This window comes from Thunnus thynnus, chromosome 8 (assembly GCF_963924715.1).
Source record: "Thunnus thynnus chromosome 8, fThuThy2.1, whole genome shotgun sequence".
NCBI lineage: Eukaryota > Metazoa > Chordata > Actinopteri > Scombriformes > Scombridae > Thunnus > Thunnus thynnus.
The window spans coordinates 1,271,927-1,292,254 of NC_089524.1; the positions used below are offsets into that span (position 1 = coordinate 1,271,927).

A 20,328-nucleotide genomic window follows, 5' to 3' on the forward strand; every position below is an offset into this window, starting at 1 on the left:
GGGTCTTACTCCTGCAGCTTACTCTTCTTCCTCTGAGCTGCCTGACAGTTCATCACACGGACCGAACCAACCTTCATTCATTTTCTGACTATGGGGCCGACAGGTGAGTAATGAGCGGATGTTTTTGATGTGACTGAATCATATAAATGTGAAATTATGTCTTATGGCGGCAGGTTTTTTCTCCGTGTTTCTCTGCGCTGTTTTAAACGGAATTAGCTTCGATCTCAGCCTGTTTTAGCGCTAACAACAGCTAGCTTAGCTTCTGTCCACGTAACGTTAATTAAAAGTAATAAAAGAATAACTTAATGTTACTTGTCGGTTGGGTGGATGATAACCAAGAGAAAGCCCACGTGTTCTCGGTATTATCTCCTTCCTGTGTAGTCGTGGATTTCTTCTCGCCGTTTGCAGTTTAGCATTTTAACTGTTAGCTGCTTTTCACGGAGCTAACAGTTGAAACTCCATTCAAAAATCTGTCAATTTAAGCTTCTGTTGCCGAACACACCGCTCTACTTAAACAAACATAAAGTATTTTTTCTAAACTGTTATTTTCTCAGAATAAATTCGGCAAACAGCAAATTTATCAGAGCCATATTTATTTCTAAATGACCACTTCTTCTAACTAATTACATCGCCAAACAAGTTTTGCTTTTTGTGGGTAAAACACCACATACTTAACAAAGCTGAACCTTTTCTAAATAATCTTCTGCTCATGAATTCGGTAAACAGTTGATCCACTAAACAACACTGTGTTATTTTTGTAAGTGTTTATTTTGGCGGATTACAAGTGGAAAAATAACACTTTCATGGAGCTTTTCGGTACAAAACTCCATTCAAAAATCGTATCAATTTAATGTTCCGCTGCTTGCTGGTGGATAGGCCACCTTATTAACAAGAATCTATACTGTTTTCTAATTTGTTATTTTCTGCAAATAAATTAGGCAAACAGATGATTAATCAAAGCAACTGTGGTCTGGATGGAGATACATCCATGATGTGTCTTCACAAACAGAGTAAAGGTTTCACAAATCTGTAACTGTGTTTTAATGAGTCTCTGGAGTCTCTTTGTTGATCTAGTTTAGATTTGACAGGTCTAAGTAAAGTGGTTTTTGATCTGGACCTGGTCTGATGTGGTCTGGATGGGAAAAAATCAGTGCAATATGTCACACAATCGCTGTTTTTTGTTTGTTTGTTTTTTGTTTTCATAAGTAAAATAAAGATTTCATAAATCTGAAAGTGGGTTTTGCTACGATGTCTTAACACTTTTTTCATAAGTGTAAGTGGTGTCAAAAGAAAAACCTACATCACCAAACAAGTTTTGTTTTTTGCTGGCTAAACAGCAACTACTCCAACAAAACTAAACCTTTTTCTGAATTGTCGTCTTCTGTTTACTAGTTCGGTTAACAGCGGATCCACTAAACAACACTTAGACCTGCTTTTTGTTACTTCTTCTTCGTGTTTTTGGTGAAATAGCAGGTGTAAAAAGTTCTGTTGAAACAGGAGTGCTGTCTGCAGGGTTACATGTGACCACAGTGTTTACAGAAGGTCAAGTATAATAATCCATATGTTTTATGGATTTTTGTGTGATGAGAGTCCAGCATAAATCCAGGAGATTCACAGTGGATTCACATATTTTCCTGACTTGGTAAAGGCAGATAATAATATCTACTGTTTTTATCTCTTAGTGTATAAATATTCTGATATATCGTTGTGTATTTTTTGAGATATCACATGTGTCATATCTTGGACATGGGACAACAAGAAGATGTAAAAGCTAAATGAAGATGTAATAACCACCGTTACAGGAACAAGCGTCCAGGTTTATTGTTAAGTAGGTTTGTCTCAGTGTTTGTGATGCGTAACAATCAAACTGTAGAAGGTAAGAAAATACAATTACCACCAACGACAGGTGATAAAAATTTATGAATAAAATATTACAAGTAAAAATAAAATATAGTAAAAATATATTCTAAGTGAAAAGAGCTGTTATAAGTATAAACAGTATATTTCATGTGTAATAACACAAATAATTACTTCATTATTTGTGTTATTACAATTATTTGAAAACACATCATGTGTTATTTTATTAAAGTGATTCAACAAGTTAAATTTATATAAATAAAGTTTATCATTATATTATTATTTTTCTTATTAGTTTCTATAAAATGTTAAATGTTCATTTAGTCTAAACTTTTGTTTTTTTCCTTGATGTCGAAGAAAATTATGAAAGAAATTGGAGGGAAAAATCCAGAAATTCATATTTAACTACTAAATCACAGTTATAGAAATAACGTCCTCACATTCACGACGATAAAAAAATTAAAAAGAAAATTTCAAACCATGAAGCAAATTACATTTAAGTCAGGAGAGACTTTGTAACGAGCCGACCCTGCGTGTGTTAAGATCCTTCACGTCCTGTCCGTCCTGTCGCTTGTGTCCCAGGTGAGGTGGTGTTTGGCAGCCAGGTGCCGGTCTGCTCGGTGAACCGGCTACGTTGGGACCTGAGCCCTGAGCGGATCCAGCAGCTCACCGACGAGCTGGTCACCAACACTAAGAAGGTGTACGACCGCGTCGGCAGTCTGGAGCTGGACGGCGTCACCTTCGAGAACACCCTGAAGGCCCTCGCCGACGTGGAGGTCGAGTACACCGGTCAGTGTTATTCACCAACGTTAAATATGACTGTTTTCATCACTAAGAGGTTAAAAAAAGATGCTTTGTTCACTTTTCTTACAGTTTTACAAAGATTCAGAGTTTCAGAGACTTTATTCGTCAACAAGAGTTTAAGAGCTTAGAACAAACAGCCAATCACAGAGCAGCATATTTAATAAAATATGATGACATGATTGATTCCTGATGGAAAATTAGTTAATCGCAGCAGTAAGAAGACATGATTCAGTACGATCATGTGTAACCAGTGTGTGATGTGTTGGTGATGAACCTACAGAGAATTATCAGAGACTCTACATCTCCTCTCGGCTTTACGGAGCTTTATAGTGAGTTTCAGCTCATTGTTTATCTGTCCGGCTGCAACTTTACTGTTCTGGTTCACTCTCAGCGTCTCATAGCGTCGTTTTCAGAGAGAAAAAGATGTAAAAAGCCGCTGAACACTACCTGCTCAGCACCAAGCGGCAAACAGACACAGTTAGCTGTAGACTAGCTGGTGAACATAGTGGAGCATTTAGCAGCTAAAGAGCCAGATATTTCCCTCAGGAGTTGGTAGAGAGTAAAAACAGAAGCTAAAAGAGAGTGAATATTGGACAGAAACACGACTCCACATGAATGATGATGTTGCTCCGTAACTGCTGGATGTGGAAACAAGTTCAACATATCAACTTAAAGCTGATTATGTGTCAGAGTTGAGTTCAAACTTGTTTCTTACATAATCAGATAATTCAGGTTTAAGTGTAAATACATGTTTTATGAGCAGAGTGGAAACATACTGGACTTTAAACAGATTGTCATGTAAAGCAAAGTCTCTGTACTTTAATATTAATGCAGGTTTTATAATGGAGCTTTAATGCTTTCACTAACATCAGAAACATTTATCACACTTAATATATAATATATATATCAGTTTATTATGCATCAGATAAAATGTTTGTAATGATCGAGGTGTTTAAACTGCACAGTCTGTTTCAGATCAGAAGCTGATCGATTGATCGATAACGAGTCTCAATGTGAGGAAGAAAGAGTGGAACAGCTCGGTCAGCTGATGTGTGAGGGATCAATCATGTTCAGAGAGCTTATTGACGACTGAGAAGACACCAGACTGAAGTTAGTTTGATCAGCAGCAGCAAACAGTCTGCACCGAGCTGAAGTTAGTTTGAAGATTTGTGTCGTCAATAGCTGTGATCAGCTAACCAGTTTACCTGAGGGGAACCCTGGAATGTAGTATTTTGTCCACTCTGGGATCCTGTAGGAACACCGACTCAGTGTTGTTTCCTCACATTTGAACAATGAGGAGGTGATTCTTCTCATTCGATTTGATCCATAAGCCTGAACATATGATTTAAAAAAACGTTCTTGGCAACGTGTTGCATCCGAAGTAGAGCTGCAACTATTTCTATTATTGATTAATATGCCAGTTATTTTCCAGATTAATCAGTTGGTCAGTAAATCATCAGACGGTGGTGGATAAATGCCGATCAAAACATCCTGAAGTCCAAGTGACGTGTTCAGAGGCCAACAAACAGTTCAACAATTCAAAAAGAATATTAAAATGACTAAACGATTATCAAAATAATTTCAAATCACTTGTCTGTTGATCGACTAATCAATAAATCGACTGATCGTTGCAGCTATCATTCAACATTAAGCTTTAATGTTGGAAAATGAAATTCAGAAGATAAACAATAAGCAAACAGGAACGCTGTGTGTGATCATGTCAAGCAGCAGAAAGATGAAACGTCTTCTGTCACCAACAAGCAACAAATATTCAGTTTACTGTCACAGAGACTAAAGAAACCAGAAAATATTCACATTTAAGAAGCTGAAATCAGAGAATTTAGACTCAAAACGATGAATCGATGATCAAAATAGTTTCCAAGTAATTTTAAATTTGTTGTCACAGGCGCTAACGTTAGTTTTAACGCTCCCTCGAGATATTTCTGCAGCTTGTACAGACGATACAGACGATGAACCTGAATGTAAAGAGTGAACCTGACAGAACAGGCAGGTTGGTGGTTCATTGTGAGCGCTGCAGGAAAGCGGTGAGTCAGCAGAATCAGGACTGTGATGGTAAAGACTCATCAGCAGTTTGTAGAGAAAGCAGCTGAACCAGCAGCCGCTGCTGCTACAATACAGACGGAGGCTTTGTTTTCACGCAGCCGAAAAACCTGAAAACACCTGAAACGCTGCTGAAGCTGCTGCAGGAGGAAACACGGCAGAGACTCAAACACTTTCTGCAGCAGCTTTTATCACCACGTCAGATTAAAGGGACATTACATTCATGCTCCCCAGAGATAATCCATTTATAAATTGTCTAAAATACAACAGATGCACATCAGATGTTTCCAGAGTGTCTGAAACATCTTATCGTATTTCCTCAAATACGATCAATTAGTCAATTAAAAGCTGGTTCTCCAATAACGACCGGGGACGAACAAATGAAGGCCGGCCCCAAAAAACAGGCCGAGGATACGAGGATAATGACGGCAGCAACACTAGAGGAGCATGGGTAACCTGGGTAACCTGGGTAACCTGGGTAACCTGGGTAACCTGGGTAACCTGGGTAACCAGGGTAACTTGGCGCATGCTACGTGCATGCTACAGCTAAGTGGTGCGCTGCTAAAACATTCCAGGTGGAAATTAAACACTAGAATTATTGTTCCGCATGTCAGAGGAAGTGTTTTACTAGTTATACAGTAACAAAAGTTTGACAGAGCAAACAGAAGCAGATCAGAAAACAAGGAGGCTTCGTACTAAAATATGAGTAAATATACTTATCAAACAGAGAGATTAGAATTAAAGGTCTCTCTGATATAAACCTGCTGCCAGTAAAAGCCTGATACCTGCTGGTAAATAAAGGTCACTATTAGAGGAAATACAGTATTTAGTTTGTGAAAGTTTTCTCAGAGTTTCGATGATGATGTCATTATTACTCATTAATAAACAAACCAAGTGTTTGTTTATAGAAAACAAGACAAATAGTAAATATATTTAGATTATTGAAGGTCCAAAGCAGGTTTAGTACGGAAGCCCAAAATGTACAGAAAGACATTATGAAATGATCATATGAATAGATTGTGTAAAATGTATAAATGAACCAACAATTTGTGAAATAATAGAAAAAAAATATGAAAACCCAACTAACTTTATCATAAAATGTTATTTCATAATAGCTTTTTTCACAATAATACTTTTATTTAATGTCATATTTCATCAGATTTTACACAGTTTACTCATGTTATTTATTTTATAATTATTAATAATTGTATTTATTAGTAAGAATTTATTTTGGGGTTCCATAATTTACAACCTTGATTAAAGAGTATTATTGCTTTAAAAGATGTAACTCAGGTCACATAATAACAAATAACAAAATGACCACTTTTAAAAAAAGATATTAATTGTTAAGTGAAGTCAGCTGACAGAAATATAATCAGATTAAAAAATTAATTGTTTTAGTCATTTGTTGAGTAAAAATTTAAACATTTGCTGGTTACAGATTCAATAAAGTGAAAAGTTTTAGTTTTTTTAATCATTTTAAATTCAATATTTAGAATGAATAAACAGTCTGAAGACGTTGATTTGGACTCTGATGACAATTTGTAATTTTTTACATTTACATAAAATGTTAAATCCAAAAATGAATCGGACTTTCATCAAACTGACATTGTTGTGAGTCTCTCCTGTCTAACTCCGCCCCTCTCCTCTCTGACCCCGCCCCTCCCATCTGACCCCGCCCCCCCCCGCGTCTCAGTCCAGAGGAACATGTTGGACTTCCCGCAGCACGTCTCTCCCAGCAAGGAGGTCCGAGCGGCGAGCACCGAGGCCGACAAGCATCTGTCGGAGTTCGACGTGGAGATGAGCATGAGGGAGGACGTCTACCAGAGGATCGTCGCTCTGGAGGTAGAGATGACCTCACAGTTCTGCTGACCAATCAGCAGACAGATAGTTAGAGGCTGATTGACCTTCTTTCCATCCTGTCATATGCGACATTTGGCTGGTTTTAAAAGGTTTCTAGTTCTCATTCAGTGTTTCTGTTTCTGTCTGCAGAAGAAGATCGATGCTGAAAGCCTCACCGCAGAGTCCAAGCGTTACATGGAGCGACTGATCAAGCTGGGGAAGAGGAACGGCCTCCACCTGCCCAAAGAGACACAAGAGGTGAGCTCTAACGTCTGTGCAGCAAACGCAGCTGCCGGTCGGTGGTTTCCTGTAACGCAACTCAACCTTCTCTCTGCTGTAACAGGAGATTAAGACCATCAAGAAGAAGCTGAGCAACCTGTGCATCGATTTCAACAAGAACCTGAACGAGGACACGACCAGTCTGTCCTTCACCAGGGACGAGCTGGGTGAGGCTGCTGCTCTGAGAGCTTTCAGTCAGTCACCACTGGGTTTCTTCGCTGCTTTGGCGTGTATTCAAGACATTAAACGTGTTTGTTTCATTCAGGCGGCCTCCCCGAGGACTTCCTGAGCTCTCTGGAGAAGGACGGAGAGAAGCTGAAGGTCACCCTGAAGTATCCACACTACTTCCCCACCATGAAGAAGTGCTTCGTCCCAGAAACCCGCCGCAAGCTGGAGGAGGCCTTCAACTCCCGCTGCAAAGAGGTGAGACCCCAGAACCAGCTCCGTTAACTTCATTTAGAATTATTCTGAGAGAATCTATATTTAATGTGCAACTAATGATTACTTTCGTTATCAATTAATCAGATATGATTATTTTCTAGAATATCAGTAAACTGGCCATTATAATAGTCACAACTGAAAAGCTGAAACCAGCAAATATTTGCTGTTTTTGCTGTTTAAATAAAGACTAAAACGATTGTTCTAGTTGATCAACTAATCGATTAATTGACTTATCGTTACAGCCCTAGTCCATTTACCATTTTTGTATACTTAATTACCTATATTTTTGTACCAAGATTACGTATTAATTACCTCAGAAACTGGTAAAAGGGCTAAGCGGATATCATACACAGTAACCACACTTCCTGGTTTGATTCCATTTGAGTACTTCTGTTAAATGTCAGAAGCAGCTGTTAAAGGACTCACCTCAGAAGTGAATTTGAGGAAAAGAAACCGCTCCCTGGTTTTTACATTAGAGGACATATTCTGCACATTTGTAGCTCTATATTTATATTCTGGGGCTCTACTGGAATAAAAACTCCTTATTTATCTCATACTGGTCCTTTATGCAGCCCCTCAGTTCAGCCTCTGTCTGAAACAGGCCGTTTTAGCTCCTGTCTCTTTAAGGCCCCGCCTCCTGATGAGCCCACTCTGTTCTGATTGGTCAGCTTCAGGAAGCTTCCTCCGGCTCCGGAGGCTACGTAAACAAACTATAGTAGCAGGATTTCACTTCTTTTTCTCCTTCTTTACTCCAAATGTCAACTTCTCAAATCCATCCGTACATGATGGAGCTGAACAACACATGGAAACACCTTAGCAACCACCTTAGCAACCACCTTAGCAACCACCTTAGCAACCACCTTAGCAACCACCTTAGCAACAGAGATTACAGAATGGATGCAAGTTTATGGGGATGACGAGCCGTTGTCATCTTGGCGGGAAAGTAAAGAACATTGCAAACGAAGCGTTCAGAGCAGGTTGAAGTTTTGGAACTTTGACCAAGTTTAACATCAGAACAGGAAATAAATGACGGAAAATCACTAAAAGCAAAATAACGAGTATGTTAGTATTGTTATAAATATGTTAAATGCTTTTTAGTTGAGGATAATTCTGGTTTGTTATAACTCGAATTTTGTTTTGGCAGTTTTCTCCATAATTTCTATCAGAAATAATAACTTTGCACTTTTTATTTATTTATTTGGACCACGACTGAGGTAGCAACTCTCTTCCTGCGGTCCACACAAGTAAACATCATCAATAGTGTAATAAAATACAACAAAAAAGGGAACAAAAAAGAAACAAAACAATTAATCAAGAACAATAAAACCTAATAACTATAGTAGTAATAGTCATATGAATACCTGAGACATCAAACCTCTGTGTTTGTCTGCAGGAGAACTCGGCCATCCTGAAGGAGCTGGTGGAGCTTCGGGCTCAGAAATGTTCTCTGCTCGGCTTCAGCACACACGCCGACTTCGTCCTGGAGATGAACATGGCTAAATCTGGAAAGAAGGTGGCGAGCTTCCTGGGTGAGAGCAAGCAACATCCTGTCCCACTTCCTGGTTTGGATTAGATTGATGAAATATGACATAAATGTCTCCACGCTTTGGCATCATGTTTTCTGGTAATTCAACTGGCCGCTGTGTGGAAAGTTTGGGAACATTTGGTGCTTTGTTTTTACTTCACGGCATCCAGAAGTCAAACCAGACTAGAGATCAGATGAAATCAGAAACATGAACTCAGGTGCTGCAGAGGAAACTTCTCTCTCCTCCTGACTTCCTGTCTTGTCTTTCAGAGGAGCTCGCCCGCAAGCTGAAGCCTCTGGGTGAAGAAGAGCGGTCAGTCATCCTCAAACTGAAGGAGAAGGAATGTCAGAAGAGAAGTCTGCCTTTCAACGGAGAGCTGCATGCCTGGGACACTCGTTACTTCATGACCCAGGTGAGAGCTGCACGCCGGGACATTTCACCTGCCGATTCAGGCTAAATTTACAAGGTTAAAGGACGAGTTCAGAATTTTTTAAAGCGTCTTAAAACAACAGTCAGGAGCCCAAATGAACATTAAAGCTGTTTTTCTTGCTGTAATCATTCCTCCTGTTCATACTGACCATTAGAAGATCCCTTCATAATGACCTTACAATGGAAGTGATGGAGGACAAAATCCACAGTCCTCCTTCTGTGCAAAAATGTCTATTATACACAGATGCTGTAATAGTGAATCTTTTCTCATTTCAAGTATAATGAAGCTGCATTTAAAGATAAAATGCATAACAGAGCTTCTGAAAAATGTGGATCGATCACGTTGGGCTCTTAGTTTATTTTCTGTGGCCTCAGTTTGGATCATTTGAGTATATTTGTGCTTATATGAGACAAACTGGTTTTGAACTGCGGTGGGAAGCAGCCTGAGAGTCTTTCCATTCTTGATTTAAAAGCTGTTTTCGCTGTCTACTCTTCTCTTTTTAGAGCGCACCGTGTGACAAAACTTTTCTCGAGCCGAGCTGATACTAAAAGGTGAAAACACTGCAGACCACTGACTGGTCAGTCATTTATCTCATTCACGGGCTCATTCTGTTTCAGAGAAAGCCTTTCCACCGCTCGCTCTCCTCGCTCCGCCACAGTCTCTCTCTCTCTCTCTCTTTCTCTCTCTCTCTCTCTCTCTCTCTCTCTCTCTCTCGCTGCTCAGCTTGAAACACAGCTTTCACACACGAGAGAACAACAGCACAGGTTTGTCCTGTTGTTCTTTTGTATTTACTGCCGCATTAGTTGGATGTAATTCTGAATGAAAAGGAGGAATGCAGCGGAGGAAACTAAGAGCATCTGTCTCCATATTAAATCACCTGTCGAGTGTTTGATGCTTGCTCGCTGTGAAGCGATCAGAAAATACCGTATTTCTGTCATTCACAGGCTTTCTCTCTCTCTCTCTCTCAGAGGAATTTTTCCACCGCTGTCGCTCGCTCATGCTCTCAGCTCGCTCGCCCTCCCTCTCTCTCTCTCTCTCTCTCTCTCTTTTTCTCTTGTCTTTTTTTAAAAGAGTTGTAACGCCGACAACAAAGCCTAACTTTTAATGTTGAGAGTCCTGAAGTCCCGCCCCCCGCTGCTGTGGAGCGGAGCGGCTCGCTGATCGCTCGTTTATTCAAAGTTCATGTGTTGTCCAAATTCAACACTGCACTTCCTCGGGTCCCCAGCAATACACCCGCCAAGTGTGGAGTAGATCGGATTAACGGTTGTTGAGATACATGAAGGACACACACACACACACACACACACACAGACACAGACACACACACACACACAGACACACACACACACACACACAGACACACACACAGACAGAGACAGACAGAGATTCCTTCCTTTATTGTTTGATGCTTTCAGGCAACAACAATTTCCCAAAGCCCAAGATTCAACCTGTAATGTCTTGTTTAGTCCTCAAGCAAAAGAAATTCAGTTTACTGTCACAGAAGACTAAAGAAACCCGAAAATATTCACATTTAAGAAGCTGGAATCAGAGAATTTTATTCTCAAGTAATGATTTAATTGCCGGCAACTAATTGATTAATCGATTAATCGTTACAGCTCTACTATACTTCCACCTGCAGCTCAACAGGGAAACACTGTCCGAGGAAACACAAAGAGGGAATTTGATGCTAAAAAGACTGTAAATGTGTCAGATATCCACTTGATATGACTAACTCAGACTGATGAAGCTGAATAGAAGCTTCACACAGACTTTTAAATGACTGTGTGGACACACTGTGGATTTTATCCTCCATCACTTCCATTGAAAGCACATTTGAAGGATCTTTTAATATCCAGTATGAACAGGAGGAATGATTACAGACACCTGACTGCTGGTTTAACACACTGGGAACACTGGAAACACTGGGAACCGTCCTTTAAGTTGTTAGAAATGAGATGACACCTCCCGTCAATTGAAATGAAAACTTCAGAAGCATCTTTTATTTGTGTATTTTGTTCATTCTGGTCTTTTTATTTTGACGTTATTCTATGTTGTTGTATTCATCTTTGTTGTATTATTGTGTTGCATTTTATGCATAAATTGTGCTATAGAAGTTTATTATTATTATTATTATTATTATTATTATTATAGTGCAGCCATTTTATTCACACAAACATGTCAGACGACGTTCCCTCTGTTGGTGAACTCATTAACGTCGGTTCACCAGCACATTATGTGATCATAAATAAATCAAACCAGGCATTTACAGATATAGTCACACCTGATTGATCCTTTTACAGTATTGATTTTAGCATTCATGACTTATTTTACTGTTTGTTGTTACGTTTGTCTAACTGTCTTTGATTGAGTCGTGTCAAAGAGGAATTTCTGTTACTACATGACGGACAATAAAGTTTCTTCAATCATGACTGTGACCATCATGATGTTATTGTGATGAATAATACTTAGAAGTTTGCTGAACCCTCCTGTTGTCCTCGGGTCACTATAAATATAGTTGAGATCAGAGGAAAATATGTTGAATGATCATGGCAGACTGGTTTATGTAAAAGTTTAGTCAGGATACTGGTTTAAAACCAGCACATAACGACACCTGTTGACAACAGGAGGGTTAAAAATACATTCTTTGGGTGTATTTACTCTTTAAGAGAAGACAAGTTCCCAGAATGAGAACATAAACATGATCTAATCTCTTTGAACTTCTTTCTACATTTTTCTTCCTCTTCCTCCTCCTCCTCCTCCTCTTCCTCCTCTCAGGTGGAGGAGACTCAGTACGCGGTGGATCAGAACCTGTTGAAGGAGTATTTCCCGATGGAGGTGGTGACTCAGGGTCTGTTGAGCATCTACCAGGAGCTGCTGGGTTTGTCCTTCGAGCTGGTGGACGGAGCCGCCGTCTGGCACCCGGACGTCACGCTGTACTGCGTGAAGGACCGCAGCCGAGGTCAAGTGGTGGGCCAGTTCTACCTGGACCTGTACCCCAGGTGAGCCGGTTCCCCAGGTGACTGTCTGAGCAGTAAAGTCTCTCAGCTCTGGATCAGAGTCTCCAGGTGTCGTCAGTGTCTCTGTTTAGTCTGCAGTGTTTTATAGTTTCATGGTTTAATTATTATTATATACCTCGTTTATTTATTTTCATCATTATTATTTATTTAATTCTATTTTATCTTATTAATATTTTGCTGTTTTATCATAATCTATTTATTCTGTTGTCGTTTTGTATCATAGTTGTTGTAACTTAGTGGTCGTTGCACTAGTAGTAGTAGTATTGTAAGTATTTTGTTTAGTATTTCATAATTTTATTTTGATATTTTTATTGCTCTATTTTATTTTTTATCTTTTATAAACTACACTTTTATTGTTGTCTTATGCTTTTAATTATTTTGGTGTGCATTTGCATCGCCTTTGATTTGTTTTAAAAGGTGCTGTATACATTTTGATTGGTTGATTGATTGATTGGTTGATTGGTGTGTGCAGGGAGGGAAAGTACGGTCACGCCGCCTGCTTCGGCCTGCAGCCCGGCTGTCTGCTGCCCGACGGCACACGCCAAATGTCAGTGGCGGCCATGGTGGCCAACTTCAGCAAACCGACGGCAGACGCCCCGTCGCTCCTGCAGCACGACGAGGTGGAGACGTACTTCCACGAGTTCGGCCACGTCATGCACCAGCTCTGCGCTGAGGTCAGCTGATACACCAGACGCTTCACACACTGCATGATAATGACTGAGTTTGGGTCTTGATAGTGGATAATTGAGGCCATATATGTGAGAGACTCAGCCGATATTTGTTTTTTAAGAAGAAGAGGAAACAGTGACCTTAATATGTGTTGAGCAAGAGATTTTATAGTGTAAGAATCAGACTTGTCAGCACTTTCTGTTGGAGAAACTCTGTAAGGGAGACGTTGAGTCTTACGCAAGAACATTTTCATTTTCTTCTCCTAAACCTCTCTGACTTTTCTCTTTGAGGTTCGTTCATATCAGTGTTCCAACAAACTCTCTGAGCATCTGGAACTCTTTATAAATCTCTGGTTTCAGCCTGATGAACGTCACCTGTTCATGAGCAGCTGAACGTTCCTGAGATTTCATCATCAGCATCATCGACGCCCCTAAAATGTCCACATGAGACGACCTGTTCTTCTCTGTTTGTGGACGAGTTTCATTCACAATTAAAGCTGCAAGCAGCGTTGGTCGGGACCTCGCTCTCTGGCCCGTCGGGATCAGATCATTTTGCTTTTTAAAAATAAGGGATATTTCTTACAAGTGTGGTGTGCTTTTATTTTGAAAGTTTGATTGACATGTGTACTGTCAGGTGTGTAGAGACAATAAGTAACTGCAGCTGGACACAGAAAAATACTCATATATTTGAATGGAGAGTGTGAGTGAACCCACACCTTTTTGAACATTTACTGCTTCCACATAGTTTTAGATACAAACTTCATTTGAACTTTAAATGAGTCACGAGACTTTGACCTACAAATCTTGCATTTACATGTTTTTTCTATCTTTCATTGTTTTTGAGATATTAGAGTGTGAGTTTTAAAGTCTTTTCTTGCTCCTCCTGTGATTTTATAATGAGTGTGTATTGCGGAATGTTTCACAGCACTGAGGGAGTGACATCACCAGGAGCAGTTGGAGAGGAGGATTTTAGAGTACGCTTCTTGTGAAATCTCCTCATAAATCTCATGACTTTGGCCAAATCTTACATTAAAAATCATATTTTTGTAGGAAATTTTGTTGTGAATCCATTGATACAGGTTTGAAAGTGGTCAGACTTATAGTTTAGACATCAGAAGCCTCTGTTTGACACAAAGTTCATGCCCATAGATTGCCTCCCCATTGGTTTACATTGTAAAGTGTGATGTGGCACTGCAATTTTCAGGGCTTATTAAATCCAAACCGTTCAAGTTATTACAAAATTTTTAACAACTTTTTTTCAGCATAGTGTCATAAGTCATCTATTAAGGTTTGAAGCCGATACCATTAACGCCCTCGGAGGAGATAGCGTTTGTTCGGGGGCGAAAATTGGGGGAAAGTCTTATTTTGAAAGGCTAATTGTGGACTTCCTGTTGGATTTAGGTCAGGGGTGTCAGTGTATGATTTGTAGGTCTTGATGAGAGAAATAATTGAGTTTTGGTTTGATCTCTCTATGACATTCCTATGGGCCGTGGCGGCCATTTTAGTCACATAGTAGGCGCTAGAGAGCACATTTTGCACTTTGGGGGTTAATTTTTACATTTTATCAAATTTTTCACCAGACCTGATGTGCGTGCCAAATTTGGTGAGTTTTTGAGCATGTTTAGGGAGTCAAATTTAGGGTTTAAGTGGCGTAATAATAAAGAAAGAAAGAAAGAAACAAACAAACACACGAAAAGCAATAGGGTAGTTCGCCCTAAGTTGAGGACTACTGTTTTACAGTAGTCCTCTGCCTTTTGGGCTCGGTCCCTAAAAATGTTCCCAAAAAGAGTGAAAAGTAGAATTAGAGGTTGCTGCTGTCAGAAAGCAGCGGACACGTTGATCAGTGTCAGTCGACGTATTAGAGGAACTGAAACTATTACAAAACATGAATCCATCAGAGCAGCTGCACTGTGACAGAAATAAAGAGGAAACGCTTTGACGTGAAGTTAGAGGCTGAAAAACATCTTTCTAAAGCAAAGTGACTGATATGAGAGACGTCATGTGACAGTCAGAGATATTAGAGGAGAGAATATTACAGCAGATGATGTTACACTGTTAACACAACATGATGCTGCAGCTGTTTACTGCTGACACAAACATCTGACAAATTCTTCTTTTTACTCTTTGGAAACATTTTTGTGAATGAAACTCGTCCACAAACAGAGCAGAACAGGTCGCCTCATTTAGACATATATGGACATCATCGATGATGCTGATGATTAAATCTCAGGAACGTTCAGCTTCTCATGAACAGGTGACGTTTATCAGGCTGAAACCAGAGATTTACAAAGACTAGTGTGTAGGATTTAGTGGCATCTAGCGATGAGGTTGCAGATTGCAGATTTGGGCTCAGCTAGGTCTGTGTTTTTTTTGCAGGCGGACTACGCCATGTTCAGCGGGACTCATGTGGAGCGGGACTTCGTTGAGGCTCCGTCTCAGATGCTGGAGAACTGGGTTTGGGAGAAGGAGCCGCTGCAGAGGATGTCTCGCCACTACAAGACCAGCAACGCCATCCCCGACGAGCTGCTAGACAAACTCATCAAGTCCCGCCTCGCCAACACCGGTGGGTACACACTGGAACCAGTACGACTGTTCAGCCAGGTCAGGTTGTTGAGAGACAAATACTTTTTTTAGTTCACATTGATTACAAATTAAAGGAAAACTATCACACAGATTTGATCTTTAAGAAACGTCAACAATATATATTTTTTAACTTAAAGTGGCTTCATTTTCTTCTGATTGTTTTATTTTGAAATCCTTTTCATAAGGAAGTTATTGAGATCGTTATGACCCTCTGCATCCTCTGCCAGCAGGATAATAAGTACTGTCTCTCTTGATGAAACATTGATCAAGTTCAAGTTTATTTGACACTCAATCACACATGAACATACACACAGTTGAACAAAACGTCGTCTCTACAGGGTCCAGTTCAAGTCAAACATACATGTAAGCAAAAAAAACCCAACAATAAATATATATCTAAAAAAAAACAAACAAGTAGTAAAATAAATTAAATGTTGTAGATTAAAAAAATGTAGAACGTTTATCTTAGAAAATGGGAAGATAACCTCAGGAACATGTGTATCTACAAGGGATGTCAACGGTTAACCGCTGAGAATATTTTTGACCAGTTACGCATGTCGGTCCACAGGTTAATTTGCATACAGACTCCACTAACGGCTAGACAGTTACGTGAATGTATAAAATAGTGGTGTGATACCAACTCCTACACAGAGTGTTGCATTATGGGTTGTTTGTAGGCTATATTAGCCTCACAGTTTATAACGCCCCCGTTAAGTTTCCTTTATATGGCTGATAATAGTGACAGCCCAAAGTTTTTGCGTTATGTTGTGATGATGATGATGATGATGATGATGATGATGATGATGATGATGATGATGATGATGATGATGGTGGTGGTGGTGGACTAACGGCTGACAGTTAGTAACGTTAGTTGACTCCAACGAAGACGCTCTGATGTCGATTCAATGATGTCTGTTTATTGCTTACAAGCACTTCGAGATCTGAGGGAAACGAGTCCGGTCTGTAAAACTATTTAATATAAATAAAATCATAATCAAAGGAAACTTACAAAACTAATAAATGATTTCTGTGACGAAGCTTAATAACCGTTAAATAACAAATTACACAAAGACATTATCGATACAGATGAATCAGTTCACAGAGATAATCACTCTGAATGTCAATATAATTATAATTAGTAATAAAGTCTCTCTCAGGTCAGCTATACATTATTATTTACAGGTTTCCATTTAATAATCACACACTCACCTGGTCTGACTGGTTCCCACGGTAACGAGCTTTATAGCTGCATCATTACCTTGGATACTATGCAGCCAAGTATTAAATATTAAATATAAGATAACAGCATAAAATAATGAAAATAACACAAATATGTAAACCTTACAACTATTAAATGAAGGTAAAATTACTGATAAAATTATTTTCTATATTAAAAGATTTTGCTGTTCGACATAGTGACCATTTAAAGCTCAACTAATGTATTTAATGTAACATGCAAGAGGCAGATGTTACACTAGCGAGTGTCTTAAAGTCTGTTTATGGTGAGTGTGTTACAGTCAGTCAGCACTAAACGTGTTTTGTTAGTCCAGTTTAACCTGCAGGATCGTGTAACATGTTTTTCTGCCACGGAGGAAATAAATTCATAACGAGTGAAGACTCTGCACTCTACTGCAGAAACGGAATATATCAAGCTGCCAAATACCACTGCGGCAGATGATAAGGAGCTCAAAAAGACAAACAGGCAGTCGTATGAATGCTAACTGCTGGAGTAAATAATTTTTGACCGCTTCCAAGAGCCTGTTAGGAGAGTGTGTGAGTATGTGACTATACTATGATGTAAGTTTTATTCAAAAAGTAATGTTATATTTCCAAAAACAGCTGCTGGAAAAGGGGGGTCATCTTATAATCAGGATTGCCTTATATTCGTATTATTATTTATCTTCGTACGTCGAGCCTGAGTATGTTCTGCCATCGAGAGCTACTGTGAAGAAGGATGAGCTAAAAGTCAAGCTAACGTTAGCTCTGATCACTGACTGCTGGACAGCTCTAACAAACGGAAACTATATCACAACTTTTCTTAAAAAGGAACCACTTAGTTATCAGTAAATGGGTGTCAGTCTGTCGAAAGCAAATTTACTGAAACTGACGTCCCTAATATCTACTACAGATATTGATACACACTGCAAATCAATTTCCCTTCGCAATAATCAAGTTTATCAATCAATCACATTTTTGTGTCTGTGTCATGACAACATGTCCTGGCAGGTTTTACATGATGAAGTGTTCCTGCTCAGTGAAAAGTCACAGTATAAAGATGAAACAGACACCATAACGATGGTGAACTGATCATATCAGGATAAATAATAATAATAATAATAAATAATAAACTGACATCAGCTGCTCTTGTTTCACTGTTAACGTGCCGACTGTGATTCTGCTGCAGGTCTGTTTAATCTGAGGCAGATCGTTCTGGCCAAAGTGGATCAAGCTCTGCACACCAGGAGCGGCCTCGACGCCGCCGAGGAGTATGGACGCCTCTGTCAGGACATCCTGGGAATCCCTGCTTCACCAGGTATCACACACACACACATGCACACACCCTAGCCCCTTACCCTGACTGCAGACATCACAACTCAGTGCCTGAGGGTCAGTTTACACTCGATCAGAGCTGGTTCGTACGCCGTGAAAACAAAAATGTTTATAGTTGTTCCAACGACTACACTCATAGCTGGAGTGACAAGTAGGTCGTCATAGAGAGGAAGGAGATGTGATATTGTTTAATTACGGGGATAACGTAATAATAATATTTTCAGTCAAACTGTTTCTCCTGGAAGACATTCAGTGTTGCACACTATTGTTAAAGATATATTAAAGATCTGGTATTCTGGCCTTTTTTGACTCATTTTTATAAATACGGATCCTATTTTAAACATATCTGTGACATTTTATTCACCAAAAGTTGTTTAGATTTCTCTAAATCCATCTTTCCTCACAGCCCAGATTCCCCTCTGTCCTCCAGCAGGCTGTCTACATAAAATCTTCATTAATAATGACCACTTACTCCGATTGGCTGGAGGTGTGGCCCTCCCCTTCACCCCCAGCCAATCAGAATAGGACCTAATGAATAAAACAAGTTCCCTCAACATGGAAGAATGTCTGCCTTGGATACGTAAAACAGTATATAACGTCTATGAAGCAGAGTCTGATTCTGAATTCCTTAAAGCAGCTATGCTACTTGTATTACACATTTTAGTTTAGAAAACTTTTTTTTTTTTAAATCCCTGATACTGAGGCCTGGTGGGCCACCATGCTCGCAATATACTGGCGGAAACCCTGAGCACTACACAAGCAGATGTTCAAACTTCATGCTTTTTACCACTGATCTCTGACCTTTGACCTTTCTGTCTTCCCCTGCAGGAACCAACATGCCGGCAACCTTCGGGCACTTGGCCGGCGGTTACGACGCTCAGTACTACGGTTACCTTTGGAGCGAGGTGTTCTCCATGGACATGTTCTACACTCGCTTCAAACAGGAGGGAATCATGAACCCTCAGGTCAGCTGATTATCACAGAGAGGACACGCAAATACTAAAGAAAGACAGATGAATAGGCTGAAACAGAGGAAACTGTAAAAACATTAAATGTTTCAGTGACAAAACTGTATCACTTCAGGTGATTGTACAGCTTACATAAAGTATGAAATAACATCAGTAGTACAGGGTGACAAGGTCGTGATTTGTTTGTTAATAATCGTGGACAGTAAAAGTGGAATTTGAGCCAGCAAACGTAACGCTAGCACCAAGTTCAGAATGAAACATGAGGATTTAATGGAGATTTATGAAAGTCACAAGGTCAGTTACAGCTGGATCTGTTGTTGGAATATTGAAATAAGTAATGAAGTAAAATTAAACACTGTACACAAAAATGGAGACTGCAGATAAAACTTTGCTGATGCTGAAACAACTTTACAGTCTACAAACATAATCTGTCGGAGTCAGTCGCAGGTCTTTAAAAAGACAAAATAGAAAAATTCCACTGAAAGGTTTCAAGTAGATTTTGACTGATTTCAAATTGCTGTCTCCTGACTGGTCCTTCAGGTGGGTCTGGACTACAGGAACTTCATCCTGCGACCCGGCGGCTCCGAGGACGCCTCTGAGATGCTGAGGAAGTTCCTCGGGCGAGAACCCAAACAGGAAGCGTTCCTGCTGAGCAAAGGACTGACGGTGGAGCAGGACGTCGGCACGCCGTGTCCCTGCTGACCAATCACAGCGGCCGGCTCCTCCCCCCTGCAGTGACCCACAGAGTACGGAGTTCACGGAGAACAGAGGACTGAGTTTTCTAGAAAAAAAAACCAGCAAAATGTTACCAAATATGGAAAAAATGACCCGGTAAATAAAACGATTTGAGGTGACATACTGTGTGTTTAAGTACCTGCTGTAACATGTGATCTTAAACAATAGATCCTCACAGGTCTGAACATCTCTTCCTGTCCTGAGCTGCACCTGTTCAAAATAAAACACCTACACCTAAACCCAGAACGACCTGAGTCCTGAAAAAAATCTATAAAGTTTAAAGTCCTCCTCCACTCACAAATCTGTTTTTCTTCTTGTTCCTTCAGTTGAATGTTTGAGCTTCTGTTTGTTTTCATTCATCTGCTGAAGGAGGAAAGTTTCTCTGAGCTCATTGAAAATCTGATCTACAAGCATGATTTGTGACATCACAATTAGTTTGGAGCCAATCGTGGTCCAGTATTCAACTTACACAAGTATGATGTGGAAACCAGAAGCCTCCAGGTCACAAACACTGAGAATGAACGTTACAGTGAAGCAGGAGACATCTGGTGTCCAGCAGGAAAACTT

The 20,328-nt window shown here is 39.8% G+C and overlaps 1 protein-coding gene across 1 annotated transcript; it reads left to right on the top strand.

The window, feature by feature from the left end:
* The first annotated feature begins 17 nt into the window (after nt 1–17).
* On the top strand, nt 18–20,007 carry thop1 (thimet oligopeptidase 1). The gene is made up of 14 exons (XM_067596031.1): nt 18–103; nt 2,440–2,646; nt 6,419–6,567; nt 6,715–6,822; nt 6,908–7,010; nt 7,109–7,266; nt 8,678–8,813; nt 9,080–9,222; nt 12,016–12,239; nt 12,730–12,931; nt 15,302–15,488; nt 17,913–18,041; nt 18,887–19,023; nt 19,567–20,007. Exons 1-14 carry the CDS (start codon nt 91–93, stop codon nt 19,726–19,728), a joined length of 2,058 nt encoding a protein of 685 aa, XP_067452132.1. The 5' UTR covers nt 18–90; the 3' UTR covers nt 19,729–20,007.
* Nucleotides 20,008–20,328: the final 321 nt, after the last annotated feature.